Raw genomic sequence first — 16619 nt, forward strand, 5'->3', positions numbered from 1 at the left:
CTGATAAAATGGAAAGTATTCTGACCTGAAAATCAGGGGACCTGGGTTAGCTGTGACCTTGGGCAAGTCATTTCAGCTCTCTGGACCTTTTTTCCATCTATAATGGCAGGGACTGGATAGGTTTGGAATTTGTATGGTCTATGAATTTTGTGAGTTAACTATATGCCAATCATTGTTTCTTTTCTTAAACAATTGTTGAAAAAGTGATGGGATAATTAGGCGATTAGCGTTCTTAGATGAAAGAAAAAGTTTGAAACTTACTAGATTAGTATAATTATCTATATAACTATATACATATGGCTCTTATTTATTGGATATTTACCGTATGCGAGGCATTCTGCTAAGCATTTTACTTGGAATATATCCTTTAATACTCACTCTTCCTCCATGAAGTAGGTATACTAATAACCTCGTGTTAAGAAGTAATGGAAGCTCAAAGATATTAAGTAATTTAAATACAAATGTATTTTATTCCAAATTCTGCACTATTAACACTTTCATTCTGCTTTTTTTCATTCGTGAACTTCTACTTCATTCTAAAAACAAAATCTGTCTGGTCACATGTGATTTGGAAATGGCATATTTGATTAAAATCTCATGTCTCTTTCCTTCCCCCTTTTCTTTCTTAGGCCACCTCGAGATTTAGACTCCAAAGCGTGCATTTCTATTGGAAATCAGGTAAGAAAAGTCATGTCTATCAGTTAGTATCTCGACCATTTTGTATGTATGCTTTCTGACCGCCCATTGTAATATGCCGTCCTGGGATGGATCGAAAAGTTAAAATTTAGACAAAAGTGGTATGTGGAGCTCTTGATATTTTTGAAAGTCACGTTGCAATCAGGCCATTGTGGTCCTAATGGAAGGTATTCGAGGAGAGTGATGATTCTTGTTGGGGTGGGGGTATTTCTCAAAGTCAAGGCATAGATCTGGTCGCCAGCAGTCAGAACATGGATTCCCTGTGTGTTTAAGGAGGCGTGTCGGAAGGGGCACAGTGTGGATAGCTTGCACCAAGCCATTGGGAAGCTGAGCCGGAGTTGGATCTCTCTGTATTGCCTGTGACAAACAGGGGACATGCCGTGGGAGTCCCAGCATCTCCCCGCACTCTTTGCTTTCAGTGGCTTCTTGGAAGGGCATTTAGACCACTGGCTTCTGGACCAGAAATGACCCTTAGAACGCTGGGAGAAACCAGAGGCAGAGAACAGCGCAGTCCGAGTCGCGTTTCCTTCCTTCTTTCCTAGTGCATGATCTTTCTCTCATGCAGAACTTTGAGGTGAAGGCGGATGACCTGGAACCTATAATGGAACTGGGACGAGGTGCGTACGGGGTGGTGGAGAAGATGCGACACGTGCCCAGCGGGCAGATCATGGCGGTGAAGGTAGAGTTGATGTTCCCCGAACGTTTTCTCTCTGTGGCGTATACATTTGTCCATCTTGGGTGTAAATCATCTCTTTTCATAGACACAAAACAGTCTTCCGTGGGGTGAAACAGAAAAGATTATTTGTAGGGAAAAGCATTTCCCTCCAAATGTACAGAAAAACTTCCTTAACGTCATTTAATACCAGGTCCAAATTAAAATGACCTTGATTGTCTAGAAGTTTTTTTTTTTTTTTTTTCCTGTTAATTGTTCAAATTAGGATCCAAACAAAAGCACACATATGTTGCGTTTATTGTTATGGCTCAAAAATCTCCTTTATTCTGTGTTCTATTTCTTTAAAAAAAATTGTCCTTAAACATCAGGAAATCAGAATTTAGGGGAAAAAAATTGTCTCCATTTGTGAAAAAAAAAACGGGGAAAGATACATTGTGAGTGAATTTGCATAGTTTCTACACTATAAAAAGAAATGTATAATCATCACCTATTTCTTGAATAGATGATGGATGAACCTCAGAGAGTTGCCATCTCTGCGTGAATTAATAGAATCAGGCCATCGTTAGAAACATGGATGGCTGAATCAGTTGGATCCTGTTGTTTTGGGGGAATGGACATCTCTTTCCCCTAGCCTGTAGATTTTTCAATTTGTTCTTCTGCAAACTCTTTGCTAAGTTGGCAGAAAATGTGAAAGCCTGGTGATGGACCATTCCTGCAATTTAAAGAAAGAATCCTATTTCTATAAGGCTATATTTGCTGGTACGAGAGGTTTCTCTTCTCTCAGAAGCACTAGGATAGGAATGAAGGATTTCTCCATTTCCGCTTGATTCCTTCTGTTTCCCACAGCTGTATCAATTCTCTTCCAGTTGCTGTTTAGTCCAAATGTTCTTACTTGCTCCCGAAGAAGGGGTTTCTGGCTTTGTTTATAGGACCACGAACAAAGTAATTGATCAGCCACAAAGTAATTAATACTTACGTGGCCTCATTTGCACTGAACAGTGAACCAGACTGTTTTTGTAACTTGAGTTACAAACATTCGCACACTTTCCAAAGTATATTATCGGCTTGCTTCTTACAGGGGATTCTTGGAGAAATCAAATGAATAACAGTCTTCCTCATTTTCCTTTTGTTATGAATATCTGATCACTTAGGGTGGATGTTTGAAAGGTTGTTGCTAGGCGTTGTGCCGTGAATTTTTGTGCTGTTTTCAGGATGGGACTCTGTGAAGGGTCTCTGCCTTATCAACTGACTCATCCTCAGAGCAGTAACCATACATTTTCCCATGCATTCCCATTCAGCGGATCCGGGCCACGGTAAATAGCCAGGAGCAGAAAAGGCTACTGATGGATTTGGATATTTCCATGAGGACAGTGGACTGTCCTTTTACGGTCACCTTTTATGGCGCACTCTTCCGGGAGGTAGGTGATCTTTCAACTCAAAGTCCGAGGAGAACGATAACTTAAAAAGAAGGTTCTCGGATTACGTGAATGCCGTGCGTAGTCATGGTACACTTTTTTGTTTGACGTGTCTCCTAGCGAGAATTTTACACTTATGCGTTGATAATGCGATGTCCTGGTGCAAAGATGGCTGGAAATTTTCTATTTTCAAATGTCTCGAGTTCCATTAAAGACACTGAGGCTCCCTTTCTCCTTTCTGGTTTGGTTCGTCTCTTTTGGCCAAACTGTCTATATCAATTGACCATGGACTGATGTGGATAGATTCCTTCTGGCCTTTTGACAAGTTGATAAGCTTTACGTAGGCTGTTTGTGTACCAGGTAGATCTGCATTTATCTCTTTGCTTTACCTCTGTTTTTCACTTTACCATGACATGGAGTATGATGCTTCACCTCACTCTTAAAACCAATGTTTTAATTAACTGTGGCCAGTGCTCCTTGTGGGCAGTCAGACATGGAGGAGGCATCTAGACCGAACTCCTCGGGGGCAGGCTCAGGAAAGGCCTGGATTTCTGGAAGTCTATTGCTTGTCTCTATCAGTCTTTAGATGCTAGTTTTCCTTAGGGAGTCGTTGATCACATGCCAGTTCTGGTCAGCTGTCTGTATTTGCTCTTTGGGGGAAAATCCTGCTTGTTTATAAATTCCTTTGTGATCTTGAAGAGAAATTACACATTTCCTCCAAAAACTCAGGCAAGAAGTAGTTCTTCCTGACAGGTGTTAACTGTTTCCTCTTTTTCTGTTTTCCAACAATCTCTTCTCTAACAATCTCTGAACCATTCGGTCTCCAGGGCGATGTTTGGATCTGCATGGAGCTCATGGATACGTCGCTAGATAAATTCTACAAACAAGTGATTGATAAAGGCCAAACAATTCCAGAGGACATCTTAGGGAAAATAGCAGTTTCTGTGAGTACATCTTGAACCCTACAAGGAGAATGTGAGATGTCTAGGCTTCCTATGTCTTTGTGTACTGGACCAAAGCATCCATTTGGTACATGTTGAATGCAAGAGTGCATCTGTGGATGGAGAAACAAATGCTTTTCTCTCTGAGCACTAGATAGAAGATTCTGCCACTGGCTTGGTTTGATAAATCCTCAGTTCCAGTGCCTCCAAGCAGTGCATTTATCTGCTCTGACCATATTCCTGGTGTCTATGTTCTGATATTAGTTTAAATTTTATTTGTGGATTTTTACATGTTTTCTCGATACTAACAGGCATCGGAAGAAGCAGAAGAAAACGAAGTAGAACAAAGTTGCTGTTCCCCCTTAGGAGCTGTTGAGGTTCAGGAGGGCGGAGAGAAAGAATCCTGGAGGCCAAATGAAAAACGAGATATATGAGTTTATCACACAAATCTTTTTAGATACCAATCTTTGTAACTTCCTGGGTATTTTCTTGGATAGGACCTCCGCTGTTTGGGAAAATATTTCACCTTGTGAGCTTAAGCCAGGGATAATAAACCCGGATGTACTTAACATTCAGTTCCTTTCCAGTGATGGGGGACATAAATCTATCCTGTGTTTCCCTTGCAGATTGTAAAAGCGTTAGAACATTTACACAGTAAGCTGTCTGTCATTCATCGAGGTAAGCAACCATGGATGCACCCTGGCCGTTGTTTTAGTAAAGTTTGTTTCTTAAGTTACTTGAGTTCTACTGTCTCCCCTCCCCCCATGCCTATGGATGGAAGTAGAATTGAGTTAGAGAAGAGAACTGAGGGGTTTTCTCTTGGGATTGGATGGCAAATCAGGTAAGTAGCTGTTCTTTATCTTGGTTTGAGGACATTAGACAATCTGGGCTTTATATCACCCCTAAATTAAGTGTAAAAATAACCTGTTCCCAAGTGGAGCTGTAGGATTGCCCCAGGGAGAATTTTAGGGAATAGGATAAAAATTCATCCAGTATTGGCCATCACTTGAGAGTTTGTGAGAAAAGCAGAACCATGAGTCCCAAGACCAACTGAATCTGCATTTTAACAAGATCACTAGGGAATTCTTGGGCACATTAAAGTGTGGAAAGTTCTGGTATAAAGCACAGCATTTTCAGACAGCAGGAGGCAGGATAAAATGGAAAAAAAATGGTAGATTTGTCTCTTCCTCCTATCCTTTCTTCCTTTTTTCCTTCCTATTGAACTTTTACCTCTGTATCCGCCCACATATCCATTCTGCCATCTTCTCTCAGTCCCTACATTCACCCATTTATCTCTGATAATCATTTTCCAGCATCATATAGCACTGTATTTTTACAGCACCGTAATAGGTGCCCCGAGAGGTATCCGAGACGAATACATATTCATGTTAAAATTCTGCATAGGAATTCTTGGTAGGGAAATAAGCAAATATACAGCAAGCGCATGGAAACATAATAGAATCACATTGGAAGGTACCAAATATAGAAGGGGTATAGGCGGAACGTAAAACAAGGACATGCTTGGCCCCGGTAACAGTCGTCAAGAGAAGCTTCTCGGAAGAGAAGTGCCCAACCAGGTTTTTGGAAAAATTAATGGGAAGTATCGATAGCATTAGGGCACTGTGATTTGGTGATTTTCCTACTCTTTGAGCCTGAAAGGAATGCAAAATGCTGCAAAGAGTGTGCCGGTTACTATTGGTATTAAAAATTAAAGCAATAGGAAAGAGGAAGAGGAGGGGAAGAAAGCGAGACGGAATCCAGGTAGGAAGAAGACTGTGGATACCAACAAATGCGAGACTGATTTTTAAGGGTCTATTTCAAAATGGCGAAATATTTCATCCGTATTAGCGAGTGTATATAAAAGTAAAAAATCATAAAATCGCCTGGGTATATCTGCCATTCCATTTAAGGGAAAAGTTATAAAAGATAATTTTAAAAGTTTTTAGAATAATATTTTTCTTCTGATTACATATTCTTTGTGAGAAGCGTCACAGGGAAAAAATTATTTGTAATTTTTAATTTTACCATCCAGAGATAATAGCAATTCATCTACTTGGGGTTAGGGGTTTGTGTGCTATTTTTTTCTAGGCCGAAGGGTTCATTTAAGAGCTGTTCAGTAATACGTATATATTCTGTGACCCATGTCCCGGTCTGGAATATCTGGGTTTATGATGAGTTTATACACTAAGTGACTTCTGACACACCTCTTGCAGAGGATTCAATCAAAATTGGTTGCTTTGATTGTATTTGGTGTATGGTTATGTCACGGTACGCCTTTTTATTCCGTGATCTCTGTCTAGAATTTATTCATCTTGTGTTAATTCAGACTGTGCCCGTGGAACTTGGCATTCGATTCAGTAATGATTGTTTAAGTTACTAGATAATGGGGGCAGTGAAGATGATAAAAGAGAGGGAAACAGTGCTTTCGACTGACGGATTCACAATCCTGCAAGAAGGACAAACCGTAAAATAGAAAATCAAGTTGAAAGCGATAAGTGTGTGACTGAGTCAGGGCTGGCATTTACTTTTATGCTGGGCATGGGGAGGCGACGGCGAAGGAGAGATGGTGGTTTCGGGCCCTCTGGTGGCAGAGAAATGAATGTCCACAGCAGCCGCGTGTGACGGGCTCCCGTTTGTTCTTGTTCCAGATGTCAAGCCTTCTAACGTGCTGATCAATACTCTGGGCCAAGTGAAGATGTGCGATTTTGGAATCAGTGGCTACCTTGTAGACTCCGTCGCTAAAACGATCGATGCAGGATGCAAACCGTACATGGCCGTAAGTACAGCAGCGTCTGAGTCTGCGGACCGTGCCAGGAAATGCGCCTCGGATGGCCGCAGAGGGAAATGGAAACGCAAGAAACAGTCTACAGTCTCCTTTTCTCTTCAACGTTTCCTGCCCGAAATCCTTAGTCACTTGCTTCATATATATTATTTTTTAAAAATCAAGTAAAAAGGTATATTATTTGGAAAAAAAAACGTGTGAATAATACATGTGGCCCGCACAGTTGCAAGGGATTGTTACTTCGTTGAGGATAGACGAGTAAGTAGAATTTAAATGACCCAAATAAGTCAGTTAGGTTAGTCCTGAGAGAAACTTGTAGCTGTGAAGATTCGTTGTCATTAGCAGAGACCTTGGGACCCTCTTTCCCTTAAAGGATTTCTACCGTATTCTGTTTTAAAATGGACTTGTACTTGGTATTGAAAAGCTTCCTGTCCCTGTTTAGCTAAATTTGTTTCTAGCTTGTAACAGCAGACAGTACTGCCCAGTGACTCTCATTAATTCTTTTTCCCGAGTTCTGGACTGTTGGCGTTTTTAAGAAGGAACATTCTATGCAGGCAAATTAACTTTATAACATACATCCTGTTTCTTCTTCAGGCAAAATTGAAATTAGTTATGAATTATGAGAGCTTTTAGATCTATTACTGTCTCTAAGAAAGGACTACTGCAGAATAAGGAAATCCTGTGTAGCCACCCACCCCAAAGAATTTGTCAAGCCCTGAATATCACTCAGTTGATTGTCTGTTTCTGTCTTCTTTCCAGCCTGAGAGAATAAACCCAGAGCTCAACCAGAAAGGCTATAGCGTGAAGTCTGACATTTGGAGTCTGGGCATAACAATGGTACTGCATGCCAACCGTCGTGGGCCGGGAGGTTCTGGGCTGGAAGCTGGGGTGCGGTGGGGAGTCAAGGCCCAGAGGCAGGTGCCCCCAAAGCCAGTCTCGAGCAGCCCTTCCTGTCTGAGATAGCAGGAGACTGCGCACCCAGCATTTGCCGGATGGTGTAGTAGAAATACTGCACGGGGATCGGGCAGACCCAGTCTCTCTCTATTTCGTCTCTAACTGGTTGTATGCTTAAGTAAATGATGGAGTTGCAGGGACTGTGTTATTGTCCTCATCTGTAAAATGAGAGGGTCTGATTGTAGTTCCTGATGGTGTCCTTAAAATTAAGTTATTCTAATCAAGGCACAAAAAAGCATAAGCTCCCCCAAGAATGTTGCCGCGTGTGGACCTGGAGAGGGCTGTGTGATCCAGGATACAGGCTGTGCTTCTCAGGACATGGTTATGATGGACGTCTTGGCTGCTGGTCAAGCACAGCTAAAAGACACATCAAACAAGATAATTTCCACAGGCACGGCCTGAAAGCTATAGTCTTCGTGCCTTACTAATAATGTTGGTGACCATCAGTTTTCAGCGTTATCGCCAAGGTCTGGAATTAGCCACTGTGGCTCTTCTCCAGGTGGAGCAGCTGATTAAATCCCCGAGTTATTTCACATCCCTGCCCAGGCAACATGTGATCTCATAATAGCGAAGTGGCCTTTGCTCGCGTCCCCAGAAAAGATCAGTCATTTGGTCCTGGCTTATTTATTCTTTTCATTGCAGCAAGGGACCTGCAGGTGGCAGTAGATGCACAACTCTGTAAAAGTCTTAGTGGGAGAATCACTTTTCACACCAAACATTTGAAAATCTGGTCGCTTTATATCCAGAAGTTTAATACTGCTGGCTTGCAATTCTATTGAGCATCACAGTGGGTTTTAGTGAGGACCCAGTAGACTTAGGAAGGTAATATTCGAAAATCCCTAGCACTAAGAATCGGGGGGTGGGGAGGAAACCCATCAGATTTTACTTGGACTCGACCATTGTTTTTCTGGCCGGTTCTTCTGGAGGAAGACACCGCGGACCGCATAAAGTGGCCCTATTTAAGCTGCCATCTCCTTGTGTTCCTGTCCCCTCCAGATCGAGCTGGCCATCCTTCGATTTCCCTACGATTCGTGGGGAACTCCCTTTCAGCAGCTCAAACAAGTGGTCGAGGAGCCGTCACCGCAGCTCCCAGCAGACAAGTTCTCCGAAGAGTTTGTTGACTTTACCTCACAGTGGTAAGAGAGCCTCATCTCCCCGGTGCCAGTGAACAGGAAGACGAGGCAGACTCATGGATGTCCTTCATCGGTCTTAATCCGTCACGCGTACATTCATTCATTCCAAAGGCATTAGTGGAGTGTGCCCTCCCTGCTGGATCAACAGAGAGGCCTCTGCCAAGTCCCAGCCCTCAGTGAGCTCAGAGTCGAGTAGGGGCATCTCATCGGTGAATAATTACAGTAGGGTATGGCAGGCCCAGTGATAGACATACACACAGGGTATGTAGGGAACTCAGGAAAGGCATTAGGACAGAGTTTCTGGAGGAGATAAATTCCGAGTTGAGACCGAGTGAGGTATTTCTGAAGCGAAAGGCAAGCAGAGGAGGGAAAGGTGTTCTGAGCAGAAGGGGTATCATGCACCACGTCACGAAAAGGAGAAACTCCCTAATGAGAGCTTTAAGCAATTGAGTGTTGATGAGAGATAAAGAGGAAGCTGGCAGGACCCATTGCAGGTCCAGGGGTGGGGAACAGGGAGGATGCGAAGAGTCACCTTGGATGAGAAGACAGTGGATAACTTCAGAGCGTTACTTAGGTACCCGGAGTCTTGCAGAGTAGTTCTGGTGTTTTGTAGGCTTCCTCCTACAGAACACTTGCTAACTGTGGATTCATGGGCCCATAAGGGAATGATAGACAGCATGAGTGGTCTGAGAAGGGAGTCTAAAGAGAGTTGGAATGGAAAGACAAGGAGCCAGGCTAATGCCGTAAGCTTTATCTTCATGAGAATTGTCAGTGGCATCAAGGAAAGTAGGAGAGGGCATCGTTCTCTTCAGAAAACCCATTGGTTTCTGCCTGCATAGGGACCACAGAGCCTGACGTAATTTGATGCTAATGATCATTGCAAGTGATGCTGGGAGGTGGATGTCAAAAGGCAGGCACAAAATGGAGTGAAGTTAGTTAATTTGGGCATTGTGCAAAAACAAGCGAGAATTGGGAGGAAGGGGAATCAGCGATGGTGACAAGCCCAGCTGTGACCCTCGCTGCTGCTGCAGGGGTGGACTTCTGAAGACTGTGAGAGAGGACGGCTTCCTTGGCCTCCATGCTCTTTGGAAGAAGCGTTCTGAGGGTGGCTTTTATTGGAAAACGTGGTGGGACAAAGCAGCCATCCATTGCTTGTGAAACTGAGGGCTCTTGGACTTTTTGCTAGCTCTCGGCCCTGTGTCACCCCTGGTACTTTTTTTCCTGACGATGTATTGTTTGTTTCTGTTTTGACCAAGTGGCCAGAGAGGGGTTGGAGCGTCGGGCCCTAGTGTGTGAGGGCTTCTGGTACGTCGTTAGGTGCTTCTTAGTATGTACCGGATCCCCTGGCCTGCCAGCGTGAGTCCTTTTATCTGCTTTCCCTGAGTGAGTGTGGATGTGGGGGTGCACCTGCCAAGTTGAGATGGGCTCATGCTTCTGCCCTCCAGATTCAAGAACTTTTATTTTTTTCTTACCCTCAAATGATTAAAGGTCACACAGGAAAAGAGATGAGTCACGCTGGATAGTTCAGACCAGTCGTTCTCAAGTGGGAGGTAATGGGAAGAGTTGTATCTAGGGAAGTCTTTTCATGTGCCCCTCCCTGTAACCCCCTTCTCCCCGACCCCTCTCCTCTTCCCCAAGAATCTGGGCACTCCAGAAAACTTCGGTGAAAACGAGGCTGATGTGTGAACAGTTCTAGAAAGTCGAGACACCTTGTGTGAATTGCCAGTTTAATCTACTAGTTCTCAACTCTGGTCGCTCATTTATAAAACTCGAGAGAGCGTTGCATTGTACTATCGCCTGAGCCTCACCCTCAGAGATTCGGATTTGATGGTCTGGGGAGCGTACCGAATGTCAGCGTTCAAATGTCCTCGCATCCTTCGAACGTGCAGCTGGGGTGAGAACCCCTTATTTAGACCAATGATCACTGGACCCACTATCAACTGCTTCCTGTTCAGAAAGCGACTTTTCTTCTACAATTCTTTTTTTTTTTTTAATCATTCCATTACATTTTGTTTATTTCAAGTATCCAGTACATCGCTTAGATGTTTATATAGTTTATAAAATGATCCCCCGATCGCTCTTTCTCTCCTCTGGCGCTCCACCTAGCCATCACATTAGTGCTGACTGCATTCCCTATGCTGTGCTCTCCATCTCAGTGACCATCTATCAACCACTAACTTGTACTTCTTTAACCCTTCGCCCCTTTCTCCCAGCCCTCCCACACCCCTCCCCTCTGGCCATCACCCAATTGTCCTCTATGTTTATGAGTCTGTTTTTGATTCGTTTGTTCATTTTGTTCTTTAGATTCCACATATGAATGGAATCATATGGTATTTATCTTCCTCTGTCTGACTTACTCCACTCAGCATAATAACCTCTAGGCCCATCCATGTCGTTGCAAATGGTACGATTTCATTTTTTTTTAATAGCTGAGTAATATTCCATTTCATATATGAACCATAACTTCTTTATCCAGTTGTCTGTTGATGGGCATTCAGGTTGCTTCCATATCTCGGCCATTGTAAATTGTGCTGTCATGAACGTAGGGGTGCACAGATCTTTATGAATTATTGTTTCGGTTTTCTTTGGATAAATACCCAGAAGTGCAATTGCTAGGTCAAAAGGTAGATCAGTTATTAATTTTTTGAGAAACCTCCAGACTGTTTTCTATAGGGGCTGTACTGATTTGCCATCCCACCAACAGTGTATGAGAGTCCATTACTTTTTCTTTGACCAAAGCATTTTTTCTTACTTAGAAAGAAAACTCCCATCACATCAACTTGCGAGTCATCAAAGACTACCTTCTTCTTCAGACTTTCATTGTCGTAGGCTCCAGTACTAAGAATATCGGTTGTGTGAAATAGGGAGTCATTTTTTTATTGGTTATGGGAATTGCTAAGTCGAAGGGGAGCATTGGTTTTGAATTTCATAAGCATCCTCCCTTATCCTCAGTCAGATTTTTAAAGAGCGCCACCTCTCCGTTTTCAGGTGGGCAGGTCAATAGTTCTTTTTCCTATTATAAACCCCCAATGTGTTTTCTTTGATACCCCCGTAGTATGACCATTATTTTGAAGCAAACTGAGTTGGAAACGTCATTGAATGTTTCAAAAAATGATGCTGACTTTTTATTTTTTATTTTTAAGGTTTTATGAATGAATGGCTTAGATCTTTGTGGAAGCCATTTTGTTTTTCCTATGTACTAGCACACGGACGCATACCTACCCCTAGTCGCAGTTTAGGTTTTTTATTCGTTTTATTACTTATAGTTTTAAAGTCTGATCTGGAGCTGGATAGAAAGAATGAAAAATGACTTTAACCTAAGAGGCACCTCTTCTACTTTTGTGATGAAGATAAGGATGTAGCTTCTGAATGTAACTCCCTTTTCTAGCCGTTTCTCCATTTTCCTCTGTATAAAGCTGTGTTTTTGAGACACAGCTTATGGAAGGGCTGTCTTTTGAATAACCTCCCTGTGTATTTTGTATTTTTATGACATAGGCTGGGATCCTTCGCGATATCTCAAATACCTCCAACTCTTTGTCTTAAATGGGAAAGGGGCCTACAGTTTGGGAAAGTGAAAGGTTTAATCTCAAATCTTGAGATGGCTACATCTACGTTTTTATTTCCTACATCTGTCTTTGGGGTAAATGTAAAACCAGAAAAAAGAAAAAAAAAAGCTCACTACTCATAGCCCAGGTAATCCGTCAGGGTATTTGTGACCTTTCACGGGATGCGTCCTCTCTAAGCATTCAATGACCTCACAGTGGTGCTATGTTCCATACATCTTCACCCAGGGCATCGACTGGGTAGCCACTGCCCTCTGATCGCTGTGTGTCAGTTGACAGGGCATCGTGGTTTGTGGGTGGAACAGAAACAAAGGCTATTCCTGTCACACCCAAAGTTAGACGGAGAGCCCAGAGGTCCAGCTGATCTGTTTCTTTTGCAGTGAGCATCCGAGAAACATTATCTTGAGGGGAGGCGTGGAGAAAAGAAAAGATTAAAGTTCCTTATGAACTTGAAGAAAAACACAATGATTTCTTACGATCCCTTCCTATGTGAACTTATTTTGAAATAGGACTATGACTGATATTTTCTTTTTCTTCCCCACACATAGATTTCTTCTTCTTCTTCTTTTTTTTTTTTTTACATCAGAGGGGTTTTAAAGAGCTCCTGGGGTGAGTCCTGCCAAACACAGAAGCCTCGTTTTGGGTTTCATAATAGAGAAATCCGTCAAAATGCTGTATATTCTAATCCTGCAGAAGGCTCAACAAATGAGTTTCTCAAGACAACGGCTTACAATTGTTACCGCAAGCTCTTCCTATAGGTTCGCAGGCTTGGGGACTCGAAGGAAGTCACTGGAAACCAACTGCCGAGTGCCAGAACAGCTTGACTTCCTTTTCGCTTTCCCTTCAGATGGATTTAAGAGGCTTGGTGCTCCGCTGACCAGCCCTATGGCATGCTGGAGTGTGTCGGAGGTCCACCCAGACACTGATACTGTATGACTCAGAGGAACGAGTATAAAACAGAGACAATCAAATATAGTTCCCAACTTGTTCAGGAAGGACAGTAAAAAGGAGGCTCTGGGTATTTATTTAACTTGTGACAAATATAAGACTCGAGAGGCACAGTGTGTTTTTAGTTTGTGGATGTAGCACATAGCCCTTCTTGGAAACGATCAGGGAGAATTCAAATAGGCAGAAATCCTCTGGTCAGCACAGACTTCAAGCTAGCAATTCTCAAGACAACATGAAGCTGTTTTTTAGTGTCAGCTACGGTCAGGAGCGTGTGTTGTGGCATTTGGAAGAGGAATTAGGGCAGTTAGCTAATTGCACGCTTGAAAATGACAAGCCACTTGAAAATTCAAAAGTCTGACTCAAATCCAAAAAGAAATTGGTATAGCTTTGAACTCCGCAGTTGTTATTCTATACTGAATTTCAAGCACTTCTTATTAAACATGGAAAATTTGCTTTTTCCCCTAACCTTATCCTGAGCATTTTGCTATTCTTAGCCTTCTGAAGTGTTCTCAATTTAAAAGATGGAACAAATGGGTTCTATCTGTTATGTTAATTTGGTAAACAGCTTCGGTTTGCTGTGTATTTTCCATCAACAGTGTGCAGTGGTGCTTGTGGTCAAGTTTGAGCTTTCTAACCAGGGGCCATAAGTCAAGAAATAGCCTACTGGTTAGCAGTCTCTGAGATTTCAGAGATCCTTAACGCTTTCTGATGGATCTATTTAGGGTACTTTCCTCACATTTTCTTTATACAGATGAAAGAAAAAATATGGGAGAAATTTTCTTAAACTCTCCCAGAAGTGAAGAGATAAGACAACCTTGATCTCTCCTCAAAAAATAAAATAAAATTAAATTAAATTAAAAAAATAAAAGAAAGGAAGTTTTCAGTTCTTCTACCTGAGGAAAACAGAGATTCTTATTTCATTATCTTCTAATTAGAAGCTCAAAATCAGCATCATGACAAAGATCTCTGGTTGGTAAAATAGACCATTGTTTTTCCATTTGAGAAAGAAACTTTTCTTCCTATCATTCGGTGGATCCTTGTCCTCAAGGAGAGTATTTCAGAGTCAACGCAGAGTTAGGGTCTGATGACTGACTCGTGTCTGGATAGACGCCTGAAACCAAACACTTCAATGCCACCAGTGATGTTTTTGACTGGATGGATCATTCTCAATTGTGGGAACTGTCCTGTGCGTTGAAGGATGTTTAGCAGCAGCATCCCTGGTCTCTACCTGTGGGTGCCAGTACCACAACCCCCACCACAGTCCCGTGAAGCAAAAAGTGGCCCCCAACATTGCTCAGTGGCCCCTGGAGGGAAAAATCACCCACACTTGGCAATCGCCAGTAGAGCCCTATAGAATCTCAGGGTACAGGGACATGCGGAGTCTTAACAGGGAGTGACAAAGTCTCATTCATGCCACTCAGGCACACCTTCCCGAAGCAATTCAACGTGAACAGTTGATGATTCCTCTCGCTAATTCGCTCGTATTTTCATCCTCAGTTGAGAAAGAACTTTCTCTCATGGGTTGTCTGGTCACACTGAGGTCACTAGATCCTAGATCTGCCCTTAGTTCCAGGCCGAAACTTCTCTCCTCACATCTGCCCGTCCCCTGTGTCAGGTTCCCTGGCTTCCACCCATGGAATTGTTGCCCGGAATACACTGGTAGGCTGCTTTAAGTCGTTTTGGTTCAAAAGCTTCCTCTATTTTTTGTTTTAAACCACAACTTTCTCAAAGTGTCTCAGTTACTTCACTCTCTTACGGCTCTCCCGCATGCCCCCCCTCAGTACTGTTAGGCCATGTGGTTAAGCAGAGCTCATGCCACACGTACTAGGTCTCATCTGTTCAAAATGATCCATTAACACAAACTCCAGCAGTGTAATACTCAGTCACGTTTTGCTTCCTTCAGCACCAGGCAAAGTTCCTTTCCATTCATGTAGTAATTTGTGACCCAGTGGGCGGAGGAGTCTGTAGGTTGCCTTGCAAATCATAGTTTTCGAAATCATCCTTTTGTTCATTCTGTAACCTGGGATTCCAGCTCCACATAAACTGCTTCTTTGTTTTTGTTTTTTTCCATTTGAAGACTAGGGGTGGATACAGGGGTGGGTTGAGGGGTTGATCTCTTCATATTGGAGTTGTATCACTGTTTCCGATATCAGATATTAAAATGTCTGTGTATATAGACAGCTGAATGGGTGGGAGCCACCTGACAGTGTAGTGCATGACCATGAAGTATTTCTAAGAAGAATTGCCAAGTCACTGGCTGAGTGTGCTTTCTCTGTCAGAGAAAGCTAAGAGGTCGCAAACCAGTAGTGTTACCTTGGGCATTTTATGGGTGTACTGCTTCTATCTCAGGCAGGTTTGGTTAGGAATATATAAAAGCAAATTATATGTTCAAGGGAGCCAGAAGCAAGGAGAACCACATAATGAAGATAGTGAAGAGATAACAAATGTAAGAAACACCTGCCAATTTCTTTGCTAGTGGGTGTGGAATGAAAATTGTTTTGAAGGAAAGTAGATATGTATTTTGAAATATAATGGCTGTAGACCAGAAAAGCTAGATTATATGTCATTGGTAACTGACCAAAAGGAAAGTAAACACACACACACATACACACACACACACACACACACACACACACCCCTATTCTTCCCCATAAGTTACACCCAGAGTAATTCAAAACATAATTTATAAGTGTAACAGAAGAGGAAAGTCAACATAGATCAATGTTTTCAATACATTTTTTTTTTAAAAGCTGGCTATGTTTAATTTTCTACATGTTCTGAAATCCTAGTCTAGTGAAAATAAAGGTGGTTTCTAGATTTTAATGTAATTAATTTTTTTTTTCTTTAAGCTTGAAGAAGAATTCCAAAGAACGGCCAACGTATCCAGAGCTTATGGTAAGTATTGTTAGCCGTGTAAACATGTCCAAACTAACAGCTAGTAAAGATAAAGTGACTAATACCTAAGTTATAATCAAACAGCTGTATTGGAAGAGCTGACTCATTGGGATATTGGTAACTGGAATTGAACTCAAGAAAAAAGAGAGTCAAATCCTTCATTGGTCCTAAATCCTTCTTTCGTATAACCTGAGACATGTCGTCAGTCTTAGCAGTTTTTTTTTTCCATGCTGATAAACATCATTATATAGACCAAATTATGTCTGCAATATTTATATTTTCAAAGTTCAAAGATATAGAGTCACATATTGCTAATGTAAAATGAAGGAAAGCATAATTTAACAGATTTCAATAATGAAACTTAAATACTATGTGACTGATCAGTTTTTGATAGAATATTAGGATAAATTAGATGAACTTTTTGGTGAGTGTTCAGAGAGGAAAGAATCACTTTTATTTTTTCCTTCTGGTTTTCACTTTAGTGGACAAAAGTAAGATAGTACCTTAGTAATTTGAATTATGTGACTTCAGCATTCACAGCTTATCATTAGTATGGCCTATGAAATAAAGAGTGAAAATAAGACTTGAGTTGTTGTTTTAAAATAGTTTCTCTTAAATC

General features: G+C 42.0%; 1 protein-coding gene across 3 annotated transcripts in view; it reads left to right on the top strand.

Moving 5' to 3' along the window:
• MAP2K6 (mitogen-activated protein kinase kinase 6) overlaps positions 1–16619 on the top strand; it is a 114552-nt gene that overhangs the window by 72600 nt on the left and 25333 nt on the right. For all 3 annotated transcript variants that reach the window (XM_016143636.2, XM_016143638.2, XM_016143637.2), the window contains exons 3-11: positions 630–678; positions 1262–1375; positions 2668–2787; positions 3612–3728; positions 4352–4403; positions 6374–6501; positions 7267–7344; positions 8458–8597; positions 15955–16000. In XM_016143636.2, coding sequence (XP_015999122.1) covers positions 630–678; positions 1262–1375; positions 2668–2787; positions 3612–3728; positions 4352–4403; positions 6374–6501; positions 7267–7344; positions 8458–8597; positions 15955–16000 — 844 coding nt within the window. The remainder of the gene's footprint in view (positions 1–629; positions 679–1261; positions 1376–2667; positions 2788–3611; positions 3729–4351; positions 4404–6373; positions 6502–7266; positions 7345–8457; positions 8598–15954; positions 16001–16619) is intronic.

This window comes from Rousettus aegyptiacus, unplaced genomic scaffold, assembly GCF_014176215.1.
Source record: "Rousettus aegyptiacus isolate mRouAeg1 unplaced genomic scaffold, mRouAeg1.p scaffold_m13_p_6, whole genome shotgun sequence".
Classification (NCBI taxonomy): domain Eukaryota; kingdom Metazoa; phylum Chordata; class Mammalia; order Chiroptera; family Pteropodidae; genus Rousettus; species Rousettus aegyptiacus.